The following is a 17,683-nucleotide window of genomic DNA, read 5'->3' as shown; positions in this document are numbered from 1 at the left end:
AAATTGGAAAAGAATTTTGGATTCACTGGCATAACAAGTTAACAGGCATATATATTATCCATAAAAAAGAATTTCCAAATCCCTTTCACTCAAGTATTATATCTTGTTATATCTTTTAGTAGTAGCGAGAAGAAATGGCTTACAAAGGTAGATCGATGATTCGATTGGTGGGAGCATTTACAATATTGTAATTTGTTTTTCATGCTAAAATAAGAATATATATTTTTAATTTGACATATGGAATCGCTTCATGTATTTAGAAATATACAGACACAAAAGATGGTGCATATTTCAGTGTGAGATTAAGTAAAAATACCTGTAGAAGCTGGCATATTTAATTCGCTAATGATTGACCTAGTCCTTAAGCAAGTGAAAAACCCCATCTGCCCCTGCTGTTTATTTTTAATTATCATATATGTTTTAACATCAGTGCCATGGTCTTTATTTCCTTCTATGGGAAGAAGGCAGGGCATTTCTGAAATGATTAAGGCAGTTCTCTTGCCTTGAAAGGGGAAAACAAGAACAGAAATGTAATATAGCTACATGGAGAGATGCCTGCCTCTGAGCTCTTTTCATTTTAGCAGGTTGAGAAATATTGCTGCACGTTATGGCTCAGACACATATTCTTTCTAAACGAAGGTTACTGCCATTGATTTCAAAGAGCAAAAGGATCCATTATAATATTTTTTGCACTTCATTTAGCTAGTCTCCTGATGGATTGGACTTCATGAACTACCTTCTACTTGATGCACCTTCCTAAACAATTTTGAGGACAAATAATTTATTTTATGGCTCACCATGAGGAAAATTTGACTTCCCAGTTGCTGCGTATTTCAGATTTTCATTTTGAAACTTATAAGCAAACGAAGGAATCTCTGCTTGTTCACTTGGGAAACACGCAGAAACACACTCGTGCATATACACGCACCATCCCTGACAAGCTGGGCTGAGAAGACGGAAGCCTATCTTGGAAAAAGTTTGAGTAATAAATTAGGTCTTCAGAAAGATTTTCTTTTGGAAATGTTCTATTAGATTACAGTCAATAGTTTCATCAGCTGTAAACATGAAAGCCTCCTACAGTAGTATTGAGACTTCATATTTTAAAATGAGTAATATGTTCTTTAGTAAAGTAAATTTTATTAAATTGCAAATAGAAAACTTGTTGCACATGTTTCTGTAATTTTGGATAATCTTCTCTCATTCTTTATCACGCCAACCTGGAATTCAGTATAATTCTTTAAATAAAACAGCAACCCAAAGACCATAAGGCTAACTTATGCCTAGAATTTTCTAATGCCTTCTACTGCTTTTCCTCCCTTGAGAATAAGGTGTATTTCTATCTTTTCACTATACAGATTTTTGGACTGTAGTGATTAAGTTAAAACAGCTGTATGTTAATTTAGAGCATTCTCAAATATCGCCTCAAGGTTATTTCACAGGATTGCTCCAATGTTTCCTCATTTCAAAATATCCTTGACGCCTAAAGGCTCGGTTCTCCTTACGAGAGGTTTTGTTTTTTAATATCAGCCTAAAAATCCTCGGGAGCACTTAGGCCTGGAACTACTCATATCCAGCAACAGGTCTCAACAAGAAACCGTGCCTGAGACCAAAACTGCCGGAGTTGGTATTTCTGTTGGAAATGTAGGATAATCTGATGTAAATGTACCAGTTATTCACAATAGCGACTTCAGCATGGTGGCCTGTGAAACCCTTCGTGCTCTTTCTCTCTGTAGTAGCACACGGCCATAACTGCCCCCTGCTTCTGTAATGCTTGTTATAAGAAAGTCCTTCTGATGCCACTCGTAATATACCTTCACGGAGGCAATGCAAGATAGACCCGACCGGTAACCGAATTCTCTTTAATAGTGAATTGTATTCTTGTGAGACTCAGCAGAGTGATTTTCTTTCAGAGTTAAGGGTTTTATGTTGAAATAGTATTTATTTATTTATATTATTGAACAGTCTCACTGCTATGGCTAAGAAAATTGCTCCATAAAATACTTGGTAATGTAAATGTGAGAATGAAAGTTATATATCTGGTGATTTATTAAATTTATGACTTGTTGGAACATGACTGTCTCTATAAAGACATCGAAGATACACATTGAAGAATATTCTAGCAATGCCTTGTAAAAATGGGACGCCGTTGTAATTTGAAATCTCAAAAGCAGGAACCGCTGTAGAGGTATGCCTTCAGCATTTCTAAGTTTGCGCGACCTGACGTTGCAAATCTAAATTTGATGTAGGAAATTTAGGATGTGCGTTTAGTTTGGAATGCATTCATGTGTTTATCTCTTTTGATGTATGCTATTCCCTTACCTGTTTCGTTTATTGGCAAGGAATAGGAGGGTCAGTTAAGAGTAGGAAGTTAATTGGATTTATGTTAGAGGGAAAATAGACCAAGGTTGATGAACACAAGCCTAGAATTTGAGACCACTGGTCACCCCAGAATGAGGAATATTGGCCTGTAGGCAGAGGAACTCAGGGCCATAACGAATGTCCCGGAAGTACATTTGTCATAGTGAAGTATCTTTAACTTTCTTAATTTCCTAGGAATTACTTTAAATGTTTTGGTCCACATTTCAAAGAGGATATATATATATATATATGTCATAAACTTAAAGTTTTTATCATCACATTTTCTGAATTGATTTTGATTGAAACTCTCTTGAGAAATTTAGTGTATTTGGCCCATAGAGTTTTTACTTTGAAAAAGGGGATTTCAGGATTCTTTTTATAATAAACCCCCATTAATGGAAATGTTAGTAGAATATTTGAAAGACTCAAAAAGGTTTAGCCACACAGAAGAGTTTATAAAATTATCTTTTTATAAATAGAAAAAAAAACAACAGCTAAATACAAAAGAATATTTTGTGCTTTTTATGCAAATAGAATATACCGAGACAAATATTTAGTTTCTCCTTATGCAATATTCTTAAAATAGATATAGTTATTGTTTTTACAATAAAATCCATGTGGCATATGGTTTATTTTCAAGTCCCCTTCCCATCCAGGAAATGTATTACTTAACTGAAATATAAAAGAACATATATGTTGGGGGTGGTAGTGAAAGAACAGCTTCTTCACATATATTAGCAGACCCATATGCTGTTTATTAAATCTGATGCTAGTCAACCAATTCAGAGAGCTGATTGAAATAAAAGGAAATCAGCAAATTTGCAGAAGTATGAAAACATGTGCACGTGTACTACTCACGCAGTTTTATCATCTGTCAGATTCCTCAGGAGTATACCATATTTTTGTAGGCTTGAAATAAAACATTATGAATTCATACATATATAATGAAATAAAATATATGCTTTGAGGGAATAGCATTGCCCAAAGTTGACATTTTTGTTCATGTAATTTAAATGACAGTATTAAAAAAGGGGTTTTGTGTATTAACTGAATACTAACTTAGAGCATGCTTCTTATCTCTTTGGTTGTACATGAATGTGTTGAGAAGAAAATAATACCCAATTTTTTTTTTCTAAGCATCTGAAATGTTTTATAGTCAAAGAACAACTTATGTTTTAAAAATAAATTAAAATACATTAAGAGCAGTGTGCAAGTATTTCAAATAAAGGATAGGGTGAACAGACTGTTTTATTTTCCTTCCATTTTCCTTCCATATCTGTGAATAATCGTTCCTTGAGGTTTAAAATTATAAATAACAGTACAGAGTGGAGTTATTTCAACTTTACAAAGGAAATCATCCATTTTTTTTCTTTTTCATATTAGTAAACTCAAAATGGCTTTGCATAGCTCCTGCTAATTTTATTCAAGACTGAAGCATTTTTGACCAAAAACATGTTGCCAATTGTTAGTAGATTATTACATTTATGTGGCTAAATTCACTCCGAATTGACAACTGTTGTTTGACTTGGCAAAGTTAGAATATGGTAGTTGGTACTAAAAGGAGAGAAGTAGCAAAAAAAGTTGTAAAAAAAAGAAATATTTCAATGAGGAAACTATAAGCAAATCATGCAGTAGGGAAGGATGGTTTGAGTAAGGAGATTTTATCCTCCAGTTATCACTGAAGGTTGGTTACATCAACCCCTCCCATACAGGCATGCAAATTGGGACCAGAAAAATGGAAGTGAAAATTATCATCTAATATTTAATTTCAGCTGGTAGGACGGTCATTTGTAAGTCCGAGATGATTAGAGCTAGGTGGAGTTAGTTACCTGTCCATTCAGACATGGAGTTTTGCTATGTCTATATTTACAGTCAGGATTTGAGAGGTTATAAAGAGCATGGTTTGATTTTTATGATATGTAATTTTTCACGAGAAAATTCTCTTGAAAATAAACTCTAGAATTATGTGTATGTGTACAGAGTAGAAGTATTTATTCATTCATTCATTTATTTATTTAATATCTTACCTTCTAGACTTCATGCTACATGAAGACAAAGACCGTGTTTTCATGTTTATTATATCTCCAGCTACTAAGGCAGTGCCTGGCATAGAGTAGAGGTTCAGTAAATATATGCTGAATTAATTAAAGAGTAAATCAGTCTTCTCTCAGCCAAGGTCCACCCATGATTTCCATTGTTACCTTGGTTCTTATGCTTTATTTTCTTTGCTTGTTCTTCTGATAACAGTCTGTGTTGAACTACAGTGGTGGAGAAATTAGTCAAAATGATTGGTGTAAAACATACCACATCAGAAGAGGGACAGGCTAATCATAAAGAGTCTTGCAAACATTCTTACTTAAAATCCACATTGGTGATCAATAGTTAAGGATTATACATGAAATGAGATATTTATCATGTTTCATAAAGGTCTAAACCTGGGACATGGTGAAGAGTAAATGCTGTATTTCAATGTATATTTTTCTCCTGTGCCCTAGTTGATAGAACTAAGACGTATCAACAGAAATATTTACTTTTGTAGTTGAGATATCATTCTTTTTAGCAGTCTATTTCAAGGACCTTGAACATCAAAGATAGCATCTGGATGGTACACACCTAATATAGGGAAAAATTATAATATCCTTTGCATGCCATGCTCTCAATAAAAGTATTTTCTAGATAAATTGACATTGACTAGTGGACTTTATGAATCTACTAATTATCAGCTACAGGTTAAGAACATCACAATTGCTAGTTCAAATTATTCATACATTTCCCATATGGGATTGACTATATATTTATTTATATATTCATTCATTCATTTACTACTAAAATATAATTGAAATCTGACTTCAAAGACAACTAACTATAAGGTTCAGATCAAGGAGGCCCCTATATGCCACAGAAGAGACTGGTTAAATTTCTGTCTTAAGTAAATTTTCCACCATCTATGTTATTCTTGACACATTTCATTCTATATTTATGAAGATCCTGGAATATGTTGTTGTTGCTGTTGTGTGTTTTGTTTTTTTTTTTCTAAAATGGCAGTTTGATTTACTTTCCACCCCCTGAGAGAAGATAGAATGACACTGGGTGGAAAACAAGATCGATGGGTTTGCTAACTAAGGTCTGCATGAGAAGTGATTCTCTGAATTTTCCAAGGTAGTTCTACTTATACTATTGCATTTTTTTATTTTTTATGTTTTTTAAATATTCATTTTTTGAGAGAGAGAGAGGTAGAGAGGTAGAGAGAGAGGGGGACAGAGCATCTGGAGTAACCTCCATGCTGACAGCAGTGAGCCTTATGTGGGGCTCAAACTCATGAACTTTGAGATCATAACCTAGCCAACGTTGGACACTTAATGGACTGAGCCACCCAGATGCCCCTGTATTTCTGTTTTTTTAATCACTCATATTCACCTTGAGCTTGTGTAACAATTCTACTTCATTACTGCCCCTTCGACTCTTGTTTATAACTTCTATCCTCTCTCCCTCACCTCACTCTATAGTCTTAGTCTGGTAACCAGTTCATTATCCTTCCATTTGTGACCAAAAATGGTATGTTACTGAACGTGATAATTAACTGTCACACGTGAATATACTTTACATATTTCATCTCACTTAATCCTTGGGCCATTTTTTTTTTTTTTACCGTTTCTTTATTTTGAGAGACAGAGAGAGAGCAAACAGGGGAGGGGCAGAGAGAGAGAGGGAGAGAGAGAATCCCAAGCAGGCTTCACACTGGCAGCACAAGCTGACATGGCTCTCGAACCCACGAGTTGTGAGATAATGACCTGAGCCAACATCAAGAGTTGGGCACCCAACTGACTGAGTCACTCAGAGGCCCCAAGTGGGTCATACTATTATAGCTATGAATTCTTAATTTGTAGATTTTATTTGTTCACAGGAGAGCAAATTGTGGCTCACAGATCTTAGGTGATTTGCTCAAAGTCATGCAGCCATGACTGACTGAGTCATGAGTGGCTGAGATGGAGTTTGAAGACAATCTGTCAAACAAAAGCACCATGTTCTTTCTAATTATTACAACCTGCTGTGTCTTGTCGTGCCCACCCCCCCTTTTTTTTTTTTTTTACTGAAATGGTCTTAACCTCTTTCTTCTGCATCCCTTCCCTGCTGACCAATTTTTTCTTCAAAGCCCACTGCAGTTATGACCTCTTCTGTGAGGCCTTGCTGATGCTCTTGTCCTTAGCATTTTGTGTGTCACACATCCGTATGAACGTATATCCCAAACATATATCCCATAACAAAATCATCATGGGTGATTTTTTTGGTTTGAAAAAAATATGGTAATAATTTGTCATAAAAATATTTTATTTATGTCACCATGAAATGAACCTATTGTGGCTATTTTCAAAGATGCTTACAATTAATTATTTTTCAGGTGTCTTAGTCTAAGTTTTGAATATGATGAAAATCAATGATGATATATTCCACATAAAAACAAAAGCATTTTGGGTCCTCTACAGCTTTCAAAAGTTTAGAGAAGTCCTGAAACCCAAATGTTTAAGTTCCTCTGACTGAATCAGTAACTAGCACAGATTGAACACTCATTAAATATTTGATGAGCAAAATTGAATTATCAAATTGATATAACAACATTCATTTGCAGAAATGATTAATGTCTTACGTGAGGACTTAGGCTTTCTATAATTTTACAAGCTGACTCAAACAATTATAAGTTAGGAAAAGAATGAGCAAAATCCACATTATAATGCAATTTTACAGGGGCTCCTGGGTGGCTCAGTCCTTTAAGCATCCGGCTTCATCTCAGGTCATGATCTCGTGGTTTGTGAGTTGGGGTCTAGCGTCGGGCTCTGTGCTGACAGCTCAGAGCCTGGAGCCTGTTAGGATTCTGGGTCACCCTCTCTCTTTCTGCCCTTCCCCCACTCATGCTCTGTCAACCTTTCTCTGTCTTTCCCTCTCTCCTAAAAGTAAATAAACATTAAAAATAATTTAAAAAATAAAATGTATTTTCACATTTTATTTTGATTTCTTGATTTCTTTTTAATATAATTTGTTGTCAAACTGGCTTACATGCAACACCCGGTGCTCATCCCAACAAGTGCCCTCCTCAATGCCCATCACCCACTTTCTCCTCTCCCCCATACCCCCATCCACTCTCAGTTTGTTCTCTGTATTTAAGAGCCTCTTGTGGTTTGCCTCCCTCCCTCTCTGTAAAATTTTTTTCCCTTCCCTTCCCCCATGGTCTTCTGTTAAGTTTCTTAAGAGCCACATTGAGTGAAAACATGATTATCTGTCCTTCTCTGGCTGACTTAAAATATTTTTACATTTAAAATTTTTTATTCAACGTTTTTATTTATTTTTGGGACAGAGAGAGACAGAGCATGAACGGGGGAGGGGCAGAGAGAGAGGGAGACACAGAATCGGAAACAGGCTCCAGGCTCTGAGCCATCAGCCCAGAGCCTGACGCGGGGCTCGAACTCCCGGACCGCGAGATCGTGACCTGGCTGAAGTCGGACGCTTAACCGACTGCACCACCCAGGCGCCCCAAAATATTTTTACATTTTAAAGTAAACTTCAAATATTAATTATATCAATTGAGTGAAATCATGTATTAATTAAATTTAAAATTGTAAATGAACATTATTCAGTGCATTAATCAACAATTAACAGACTGCTGGTTTGCATAATGGACAGAGAGGCCCATACTATTTTTTTATGTTTATTTTGTTATTTTGAGAGAGAATGAGAGAGCGCATGGGTGGGGGAGAGGAGCGGAGAGAAAGGGAGAGAGAATCCCAAGTTGACTCCATTCTCACCACAGAGCCCAATGACCGATGAGTGGTGGTGTTCGATCCCATGACCATGAGATTTCATGATCTGAGCCAAAACCAAGAGTTGGGCTCCCAAATGACTAAGCCACCCAAGCACCCAAGTGGGTAATACTATTATAGCTATAAATGGTGAAATTTATAGGGAGAGCAGATTTGTAAAACATTAGGAATTTGAAAATAAGCAAAATATCATAGATTTGCTAGAAGCTTTATATAATATTTTAATGCAACTAAATTTTGAAATTTTAAAAAAATTGTCAAAAAATGTATCATAACTCCAGATCTGTATATGGCAAAACTCCCATTGTCACTATGAGAGTAAATTTTTAGGAAAGAGTGTGTAATATAAAATAAAATTAATGAGCATCTTCAGTTAAAGAGAAAAGAGCAAAAGGATATTTCATGTTTTTGCTTTAGAGTTAAAGAAATTTAAACATCATATGCTAGCATTAATACACCCTATTTTGAATGCATATATATCAAACTCATTTAAAATGCAATTCAGTATTAGTAGCTGAGGTTTACACTTAAATGCTTTTTATACTATTTCCTAATTTCTTCATTGTACAGTCATTTACCAAAGCTGGATTCTGGTAATAGCAAACATTTTTACTTAGCTGATTTATATTGCCCTTAAGCTATGCAAGCTATGCTTTTAAATCTTAGGAGTACAGAATATAACACAGGAGTCTAGAAACCCATTCTTAACACTTACTAATAAGAGCTGAATAAAAGATTAACAGCTATTCTTTTATCTTAAATCGTTATGATTTTTACTGATTAAAATAAAACATCAGGTGCTGCCTACACGATACTATTTCCCCCTTTGCATTTTCTGGCTTTTCCTTCCTTGTGCTCTCAGTAGTTAAGTTTGACTAATAACCTCATTCAAGGTTTATATGTATAAGATATACATAATAAATAATGGATTTATAAAATAAGTACAAAATAAGATGCATTTTGCAAGGAGTTCATTGGATGATGTCATGTTTGCAAAGCACGCTTTTTTTTAATGTATTTATTTTGAAAGAAAGAGAGTGAGTGAATGGAGGAGGGGAAGAGAGAGAGAGAGAGAGAGAGAGAGAATCCCAAGCACGCTCCATGATGTCAGAGCAGAGCTGTACATGGGGCTCAAACCCACAAACCCTGAGATCATGATGTGAGCCAATATCAAGAGTTGGATGCCTAACTGACTGAGCCACCCAAACACCCCTGCAATAGCACATTACGAATGCTACAAGAACAGGTGGTGTTCCTTCTGCAAAAGTTTTCAGGTTCCACCTCTCTCCATTGCCCGAGTGGGAGATCTTAATCCTGTCATGCCAAAGTGAGCACAGACAACCGAGCTGGCCTGTCCACACGCCAGCCCTGCCCATATACACAAGGACACTAACATTATGTTTATTAAAATACCCTTTTTGATCATTATTTAGCCTCTATTAGCAAGAAGGAGGATGAAAGAAAATCAGAACTATCTCGTTGCCCAGAGCATGGTTTCCACAGTGTAACACACTAGACTGCTCATCTTCAGTAGAGACTTTCGGTAGGAATGTGCGAGACTGTGGGGAAGTTTTAGAGTTAGACCCAGAGCTGAAATATGTTTTCTAATTGTTAGAAAAAAAATTGTTTTTAAGATAGACCTTACAAAGAGGATAAGGAAAGCAATAGCGTTATCAGGAATGTTTACCCAGTGTGGTAAATAGTGTTTTCTCATATGTCCTTGTACCAGACACACTGGGGTTTTGAGAAAAGCTTAAGACATTAAATAGAGAACAGCAGTCTCACGGGCCAAATTAATCTTATATTGATAGATGCGTCTCTTCAACATATCAAGGTGTCTTCCTCTTCTTCTTCTTCTACTTTTTCTTCTTCTTCTTTTTAAGTTTATTTGTTTATTTTGAGAGAGAGAGAGAGAGAGAGAGGAGGGGCAGAAAGAGAGGGAGAGAGAGAATTCCAAGCAGACTCTGCACTGCCAGTGAAGAGCCCAACTTGGGGCTCAAACTCACTAACCATGAGATTATGACCTGATCTGAATTCAAGAGTCAGACACTTAACCGACTGACACTTAACCACCCAGGCACCCCCATCAAGGTGTCATTTACGCTTCCTTCCATTGCACTGTCTATTCTGGTTGGAGTCACTTCAGACCTGCCAGCACTCAACACCCTCCTTTCCACATAATGCCTTTGGTTGCATCAGCTTTCCTTCCTGCAAGCTGCTTCTTTCTTCTATCATTTACCCTTATCCTACTCAGTCTTTGAGAAGAACCTCAGCATCTGTCTTGTCAAAGTTTGCTTCCCTCACCTCTTCTCTTGTAATTTCCAGGTGCTACAAAGTTTGACCCTTAGTTTTGATCCCCACCTAAAGACTGGAATCCTTATGTGTATGAACCAAGACTTGTGCCTTATTCTTCCGTGTGACAGTTCAACATTGTGCTCTCTGTGATTACTTCACTCAGTCACATGCCCATGAGTGTGTGTATCTTAATATCAGTATTTCTACCTTGATTATATATTTTTCCAAAAATAGAAATTAGGAGAGGCCGACTTTACAATGGGCCGACCCATGGTATTCTCTTTTATGTCATTGTTGTTCCATGTATGTGACAGAGAATCCCTGTCCTTTAGGAAAAGCAGTCTCATTAAAACCCTCTAATGTCAATTCTGCTCAATAATAATTACACAGTATCTCTCTGTTCACTTTTTATTTTAGTTTTTCATTCAGGTGAAAATCTAGCTTATATCGTTGTCCATAAGCAGATTCCTACCAAATACCCTCCTAGCGCCAGAGATCATTTTATTCCCCTGGCTTCTACCTCTTACATATAAAGAAAAAATAGCTCTTAATTTTGCATTATTTAATCCATAATGTTCCCTTCTCCAGTCCACGAATCCATGACTCTTTAAAATTCCTGTTTAATCTTTTCAGTTACTATTCTATGTGGTTACAGTTATTTATAAACTCAGCTATTTATAAAATCATTTTATATTACTTGTTAAATCTTGAAAAGTTGTACTATTAGTGTTATTTTGTGTTTTATGTGTGTGTATTTATTTTCCAAAATTTCTCATAAGTATATCTTTGGTTATTTTTGTATCTTCCGAATTATAGTGCTAATTTTCAAATCTATTACATCATAATAACCTTCCCAAGGTCTAAGGAAGAATTTACTATATACAAAATCCTTAGGGTATTAGGAAGCCGCAAAAAAAATACTGTACTTTATGCTGCATGCAAGAACCTTATAACAAATTAAGAGCATGTGGATCCTTTTTCTTCTGGCTTGCGAAATTCCCACATTTGGTTCTTCCAAAGACAAAATGATGATTCCAAAATACTCTCTCAGGAATATTTAAATATAGGAATAATTAGGTTTATTTTTTTTTCCTTACTCCTTACTGGAATGTGTAGGTTTTAATTTTAAGAGGGAATTTAAGGTTTAAAATATTATGTGAAATAACAATATTTTTAAAATTAAATACAAAATTTAAAGATTATGAGAAAAAACAAAGCTATAAAAATATGTTTAAACCTATCAGATACAAATTAAATTGTCTCCTTTGAGGTTTTCTTTTCTTTTTTTTTTATTTCAACAGGCCTAGACTACATATGCCTTCAGAATTCTTTGATGCTAATCTCTTATGATAACCAATTAGTTTCTAAATTTCTCAATTCAAGGGCTGACTAATACTGTTGCCTAATCATTAGGTGGGTCATGTTACTTTAAAAAGAGATGATGGCTAATAGTAAGCAGTGTGTCAAGAATCAGAGGAATTGAGAAATTGGAAAATTTGGAGACACCCTGTCTAAACAAGATTAAGATAAAACCAAAAGGATTATCATGCTTCTAACCCCTCAGATCTTTGTGATAGCTGCATTCCTAAATGTCAGGATTAAAGGATAGAATCACATTCAGAGTGCAGACATGTATTCATGAAAATCCCTGTCTTTAAACAAAAATTCAAGAATGTCCCAACCCGTCCATAATACACTAAGAAACGTATTGGGGTGAGGAGTCATTTTTTTTTTCACAAAGAAAAATTAATTCCCTCCTATTTTTCATTTTCTACAATATTTTTCTTTTCTGTTTTACTATTTTTTTTAAAATTTGGAATTCAAATTTTAGAGGAGCCTTGATTCGCAACAAAACTGAGAAAAAGGTACAGAGATTTCCCAGATACCACCCCCCCTCCACACATGCACAGCTTCCTCCGTTATCAACAACCCCACCACAGTGGAATACCCCTTATTTTCTTCATAAAACTGTGCATATCTTTTTACAAGTTTATTTCCACTTTGTATAAAAATGTCTCTAAATAGCGTAAAACAATTACTTTTCATAGGTAGTGTGTATCTAAATACAAACCTACAAAACTAAAGATTAAAAACAAATACGAAGAACAAAATCGAGTAGCAGTGTTTGGTTTTCAGGTGTGGTATGATCTCATATATTGGTATATGAAAACAATCACTATTAAAATCCAACTTGTTTACCATTATCAACTGTTTTTAAACATTTCCATTTTTATGGAAAATAAACATTTTTATAAGTTTTATTAGTTACACCTCTTGCAGTGCATAGGAATTTTAAGTTTAATTCTTTTTTATTAAATTCTTTTTTATTAACTTAATAAATTGAAGTTGTTTTGATATCAGAACTACATCCCCTTAGGAGAATGTAAGAAAGAAAGTTGGTTGGGAGCCAGTTATGTAGCAATTGGGTAGAGGCAGAATGAGGAGATGATAATGACCCTACTGTGTGTTGGAAAAATACGTATATGTTTGATATTGTTTATCTTATATAGTTTTTTTTTTCTTAAACCTGGTGTAAAGAAAATCTATACCCAAATATCAAAGAGAGAATAAGATAGTACTATTATGTGTAGTAGCTCCCCGTATCCCTAGACTTGGAAGATTTTGGTCGTAAGAATGTGCCCACTGACAACGTCAATATACCTAATTTGCACAAGTGATTCTTGAAGTTTGTCTAGATTTTAAGAAAGGAAAGAAAGGAAACAAAATCAGAGTTTTTGGAAATTGTTTTATTGGCCAGGTCTATGGATGGACACCATTGTGTAGGGACTGCTGATTTTCCCTTTACATATTTCCCCATCTCCCTTCCCCAGGTGTTGCTGCCATCACTACCTTTCCCTTCCTCCCCTTTCCTCATGGCAAGACGCATGGAAGAAGAGTGCTGTTAAGGCCTCTCCATTAAGCAACAGGTATGGCGGTTCTCATGAAGCAGTGAAGCTGCCCCTCTCTGCGTTCTCCATTCATAGTGTCTCTCTTACATTTAGAAGACGCAAGTATACACCGCACAGAGTCTCCTGATGTGGGAGAGTTGTTCGACCTAACTCTGTATTTACACATTTCGGCATGCTATGCATTTCAGAATTCCCTGCGCAGTTAGAGGTTTTGTTTTGTTTTGTTTTTTAATGAAAAGACTACGGAAGAATTAATGATACAATTGTTGGAAAAACGTGTGATGCGGGTTCCTCAGCTCGTTATGTAGGAAAGAAATGGAACTTGTATGTTTATGCCACTTTCAGCCTTACACGAACAATATATATATATATATATATATATGTGTGTGTGTGTGTGTGTGTGTGTATATATTGTATATATATATGTATGTATATATTGTATATATATACATATATATGTATATATATACACAATGTATATATACATATATACATATATATATATATATATATATATATATCCTACCTCTGAAAACTATACTATACAATGAGAATGCTTTGGTGAATTTTTACTCATAATCCAATTATTTTCACATTTGGATTTTCAAAAGCATGGCACAAATTGTACGCACATTAATTATGCTTACTCACTTGGTTCGAGAAAATTAGGTATAAGCTAGTTCAAACAAATCTAAATGACCCACAAAGCTTTGGTATTCAGATGTGAGAGCCAAATGCATTCTCATTGCTTTCCACAGAACTTTTTTTTTTTTTGGTCAACTCAGCTGGTGGCATTTGAGGGAGCTGAAGGGGACTGTTTCCTTCACCAGTCCCAAGATCGCCTCTGTTCAGGCTGCTACATTTTGAAAGGAGCTAGGTCCCTTAGGGCTCAAACTCCAGCAGAGTCATAACCCATAAAACATAAACCCTTAGTCATCACAGGAAAACACCCACCTTCTTGATTTCCTTTTTCACTGGAAGAACTGGTCCTTCTAGCTCCTGCAGGGGCTTGTTTTGAGGATGTGTCAGGTTCTGCATTACACCCTGACTCTATGGGGATGTGACTAGAACACTACCCTGAGGGTAGGAAAATTATTGGCAGACGCTTTAAAACAGTAAGTGTGTCTATTGGTGTGCATGTGGGTGGCAGCATTATTTGTGATATTCTTTAAAGTGGTAGCATAGTTAAGACTTGTTTGTGTCAGTAAACAGAGTAAACCATTTTGATTTACATGCATTTTCGCCGATGAAACCATTTGAAGGTTGAACCATTAATCTTCATTCAGGAACATACGGCCTCTTATCTGACAAAACTCTGAAATCATTGGTTGTCTTTTGTGATCTTCCTTCTGCACATGGATGTTATCTCTCATGTCCACCAGCCTTCACATAACTGGGTCTCTCCATCTGGAGGGCCCTTCAAGCCCAGCTTTGTTTGGAAAGCTCCAACAATAATAGCAGACATGTAATGAGAGTTTAATAGGTGTCAGGAACCACATTAATGAGCTTAATCTCCATTTTCTTAATACAAACGAGCATAGATTTAGACATTATTATCATCATCCAAATTCAGTGGGGAAAAAAAAAATGAGACTTGGAGAAATCTAAGGTGGCAGGGTCACTGGTCGCTCAGAATTGGCTAAAGAGGGATTTGCCTTCTGTAATTTCTCCTGATTCTTCCTAAGCAAAGTTGGGACTCTGAGTTATGCTCAACTCTGAGTTATTGGAGGACAAAGATTTCATCTTATGTTTCAAGAATTCTTCTATGTCCCAGTGTTTGATACCCAAAATACATCGGGCAAATGAGTGAATGTTTACAAAACATTCATCTATTTTTTTTTTAACCTGCATATGGACCCTTCCCCGCATCCATACTTCCCTCCACTTTTTTTTTTGTTCCCCTTAGTGTTTGCTTCTTGACCATTACTAACTTCACAGATTACTCAATATATGAGTAATATAGCATACAAAATAATTCATTGTTTTCTTCTAAATATGGGACCTATAATTAAAAACTAAATAATTGTAAAACAATTACACATGCAGAAAAAGGCTAATTTAAATTTTATAAAATTTCCCAATTCTAATGTTAAGAAAAGAAGTGCAGGTATACTTGTATCTCATATAGAAAGAAGAACATTCAAGTAACATATTCTAAGGTTTTGAGGAAAACTAACCAGAGAAATTCTTTTTTACATTATAGGAAATAAAGGAAATGTACACCATATAGGAAAGAGTCTTATCAGTTTACAAGAAAAGAAAGGAAAAGAAAAGAAAGGAAAAGAAAAGAAAAGAAAAGGAAAGAAAAAGTGGAATTAAAATATAGATGAGATTAACAGGATTAACCAAAAAGGGGGGAAAAAAAAACTTTTTTGAGAAAAAAGAAACCAAAAGATTCTGGAAAAATGAAAAAAATGGAAAAGCAATACAAAATTGAAGGAAACATATGGTTGAAAACCACAGACATTGAGAGGACTTTAAAAAAATATATGAAATAAAACTTGGAGGGAAAACAAAATCAATACAGGAAGAAAAAAGAACTTTATTTATGAATTTGTGTTTCCTTTATTCTTAGAAAATCCTTTGAGGTAAAAGTGCTGGAAAGAAAAAGAACAAGTTAAGACATGTTGATTTGTGAACACTATATTTCTAGGACTTTTTCTCTGGGAATAGTGCTTTTGAGAGCAAGATAAGGGTTTAAGCATTAACTTGGAGTATTTAGAACTAAAAAGATTGTGCCTGGAGAATACACTTGAGCCAAGGCTTGATGGAAAATTAGAATACACATCAAAATATCCCTCCTCACCATACTATCTGTCAAGATAACTCTAGAATTAATATATTAGCTCTTTGAATATAGGCATAATTTCCTTCCTTCCTTTGTTCCTTCATTCTTTCTCCCTCCCACTTTCTTTTTTTTCTCTTTCTTTTGTTCTTTCTTTCTTTCTTTCTTTCGTGGAGTGCCCAACACACAATCAGTGTTTGTTGAATTAGTCATGGAATTTTGAGAGAGATTATGGTCAACCAATCTAGACTTAAATTGTGCATGCCTCCCGTAACACCATTACAAGAAAGACTCATCTCTGCTTGAATAATTTCGGCGACACAAAATCCAGAGGTAGCTCACTCTGTTTTGGTACATCTTTAATTCTTGACTTTCTTCTTATATTGAGCCAAAATCTGTCTTCTGGTAACTTGAATCCATTTATCCTGGGTTTTCTCCTTGGGAAAACACATAATAAGTTCGGTTCCTTTTCCAAATGAAAGTACTTCCAAGACGTAAATTCAGACAGACCCTCCATCATAATGTCCACATGTATAGTGTGTCTGTATATATTATTTGCTAGGTTACAGCCCAAGTTTTGTAATTGCCCTGTGCCGTTTGGTTGTAAATCCTTTTAGCATTCATTTACTGCACAAATGCTCTTTTATAAAAGAAGGAATGCAGGATGGGTTCCCACAGTTTATATTCTCATATTTGGTCGATTGGAAGAATTTAGAAAATCCATTTGAATACCTTCAGGAGAAAAACAGGAGGTTTAAAACTGCATAGGGCTTTGATCTGAATTTTTACATTAATAAAGGTGTGGTTTGGATACTATATTGTACAGTAAAAAATAACATAAATATCACCGTGTATAAAAGGGCTGCAAAAAGATAAAGAAATGAATTAATATGTAAAAAATAACATTTGATGAAGGTAAGAGAATTTTCAGTCTTAACGTTTTATTTTTAATTGAATACCTATTTTGGTTTGGTTGATGCCTGAGATGGATCTTTCCCTAAAAGCCCATTCACCATTCTAACAAATGTGGCACTAAAAAAGAATATCCTTAAGTGGATAATGATATCAGCAGATCAGTGGAAGTAAAAGACAAACAAAACAAAATCAAGACAAAACAAAACCCATTTTTCTCGATGAAATTATTGACTTTAATGACTAATAATATGTGCTAACATGTAATAATATGTTACACAGAGGTCAAAGTAGAAAAAAATAAGATTGAAAGTTATTTAAAGGATTCTCTGTCAGATATGGACTTTCCCTAATAAAAGTTACAGCAAAGTAAAATTTCATTTATGTGAAGTGTTCCTTAATGCCAAATTGCTGTCAATGTCCCTTGGTGAGTTCTATTTATGAATAGATTATGGCACTCTCTCAGAGGCCCTGCACATCTGACTTTCAATGAGTGCCTACATAGAATATATGGCCTTTTCTAGAACCTGGAAATTTAATTAATTTGCTGGCAGGGAATACTTTTTTATGCCACATGGCTTTTCTCTGACCCTACCCAAGATTTCCATTTT

The 17,683-nt window shown here is 35.2% G+C and overlaps 1 protein-coding gene across 3 annotated transcripts in view; it reads left to right on the top strand.

Moving 5' to 3' along the window:
- Positions 1-17,683, top strand: part of PCDH7 (protocadherin 7) — a 422,491-nt gene that overhangs the window by 205,906 nt on the left and 198,902 nt on the right. The window contains exon 3 of one of the 3 annotated variants that reach the window (XM_030314067.1): positions 13,298-13,393. The exons of the other annotated variants lie outside the window; for them this stretch is intronic. Coding sequence (XP_030169927.1) covers positions 13,298-13,386 — 89 coding nt within the window. The 3' untranslated portion in view covers positions 13,387-13,393. The remainder of the gene's footprint in view (positions 1-13,297; positions 13,394-17,683) is intronic. 3 annotated transcript variants of the gene reach the window in all.

Source organism: Lynx canadensis, chromosome B1 (genome assembly GCF_007474595.2).
Source record: "Lynx canadensis isolate LIC74 chromosome B1, mLynCan4.pri.v2, whole genome shotgun sequence".
Lineage (NCBI taxonomy): Eukaryota > Metazoa > Chordata > Mammalia > Carnivora > Felidae > Lynx > Lynx canadensis.
This window is presented reverse-complemented; position numbering and strand designations above follow the sequence as displayed.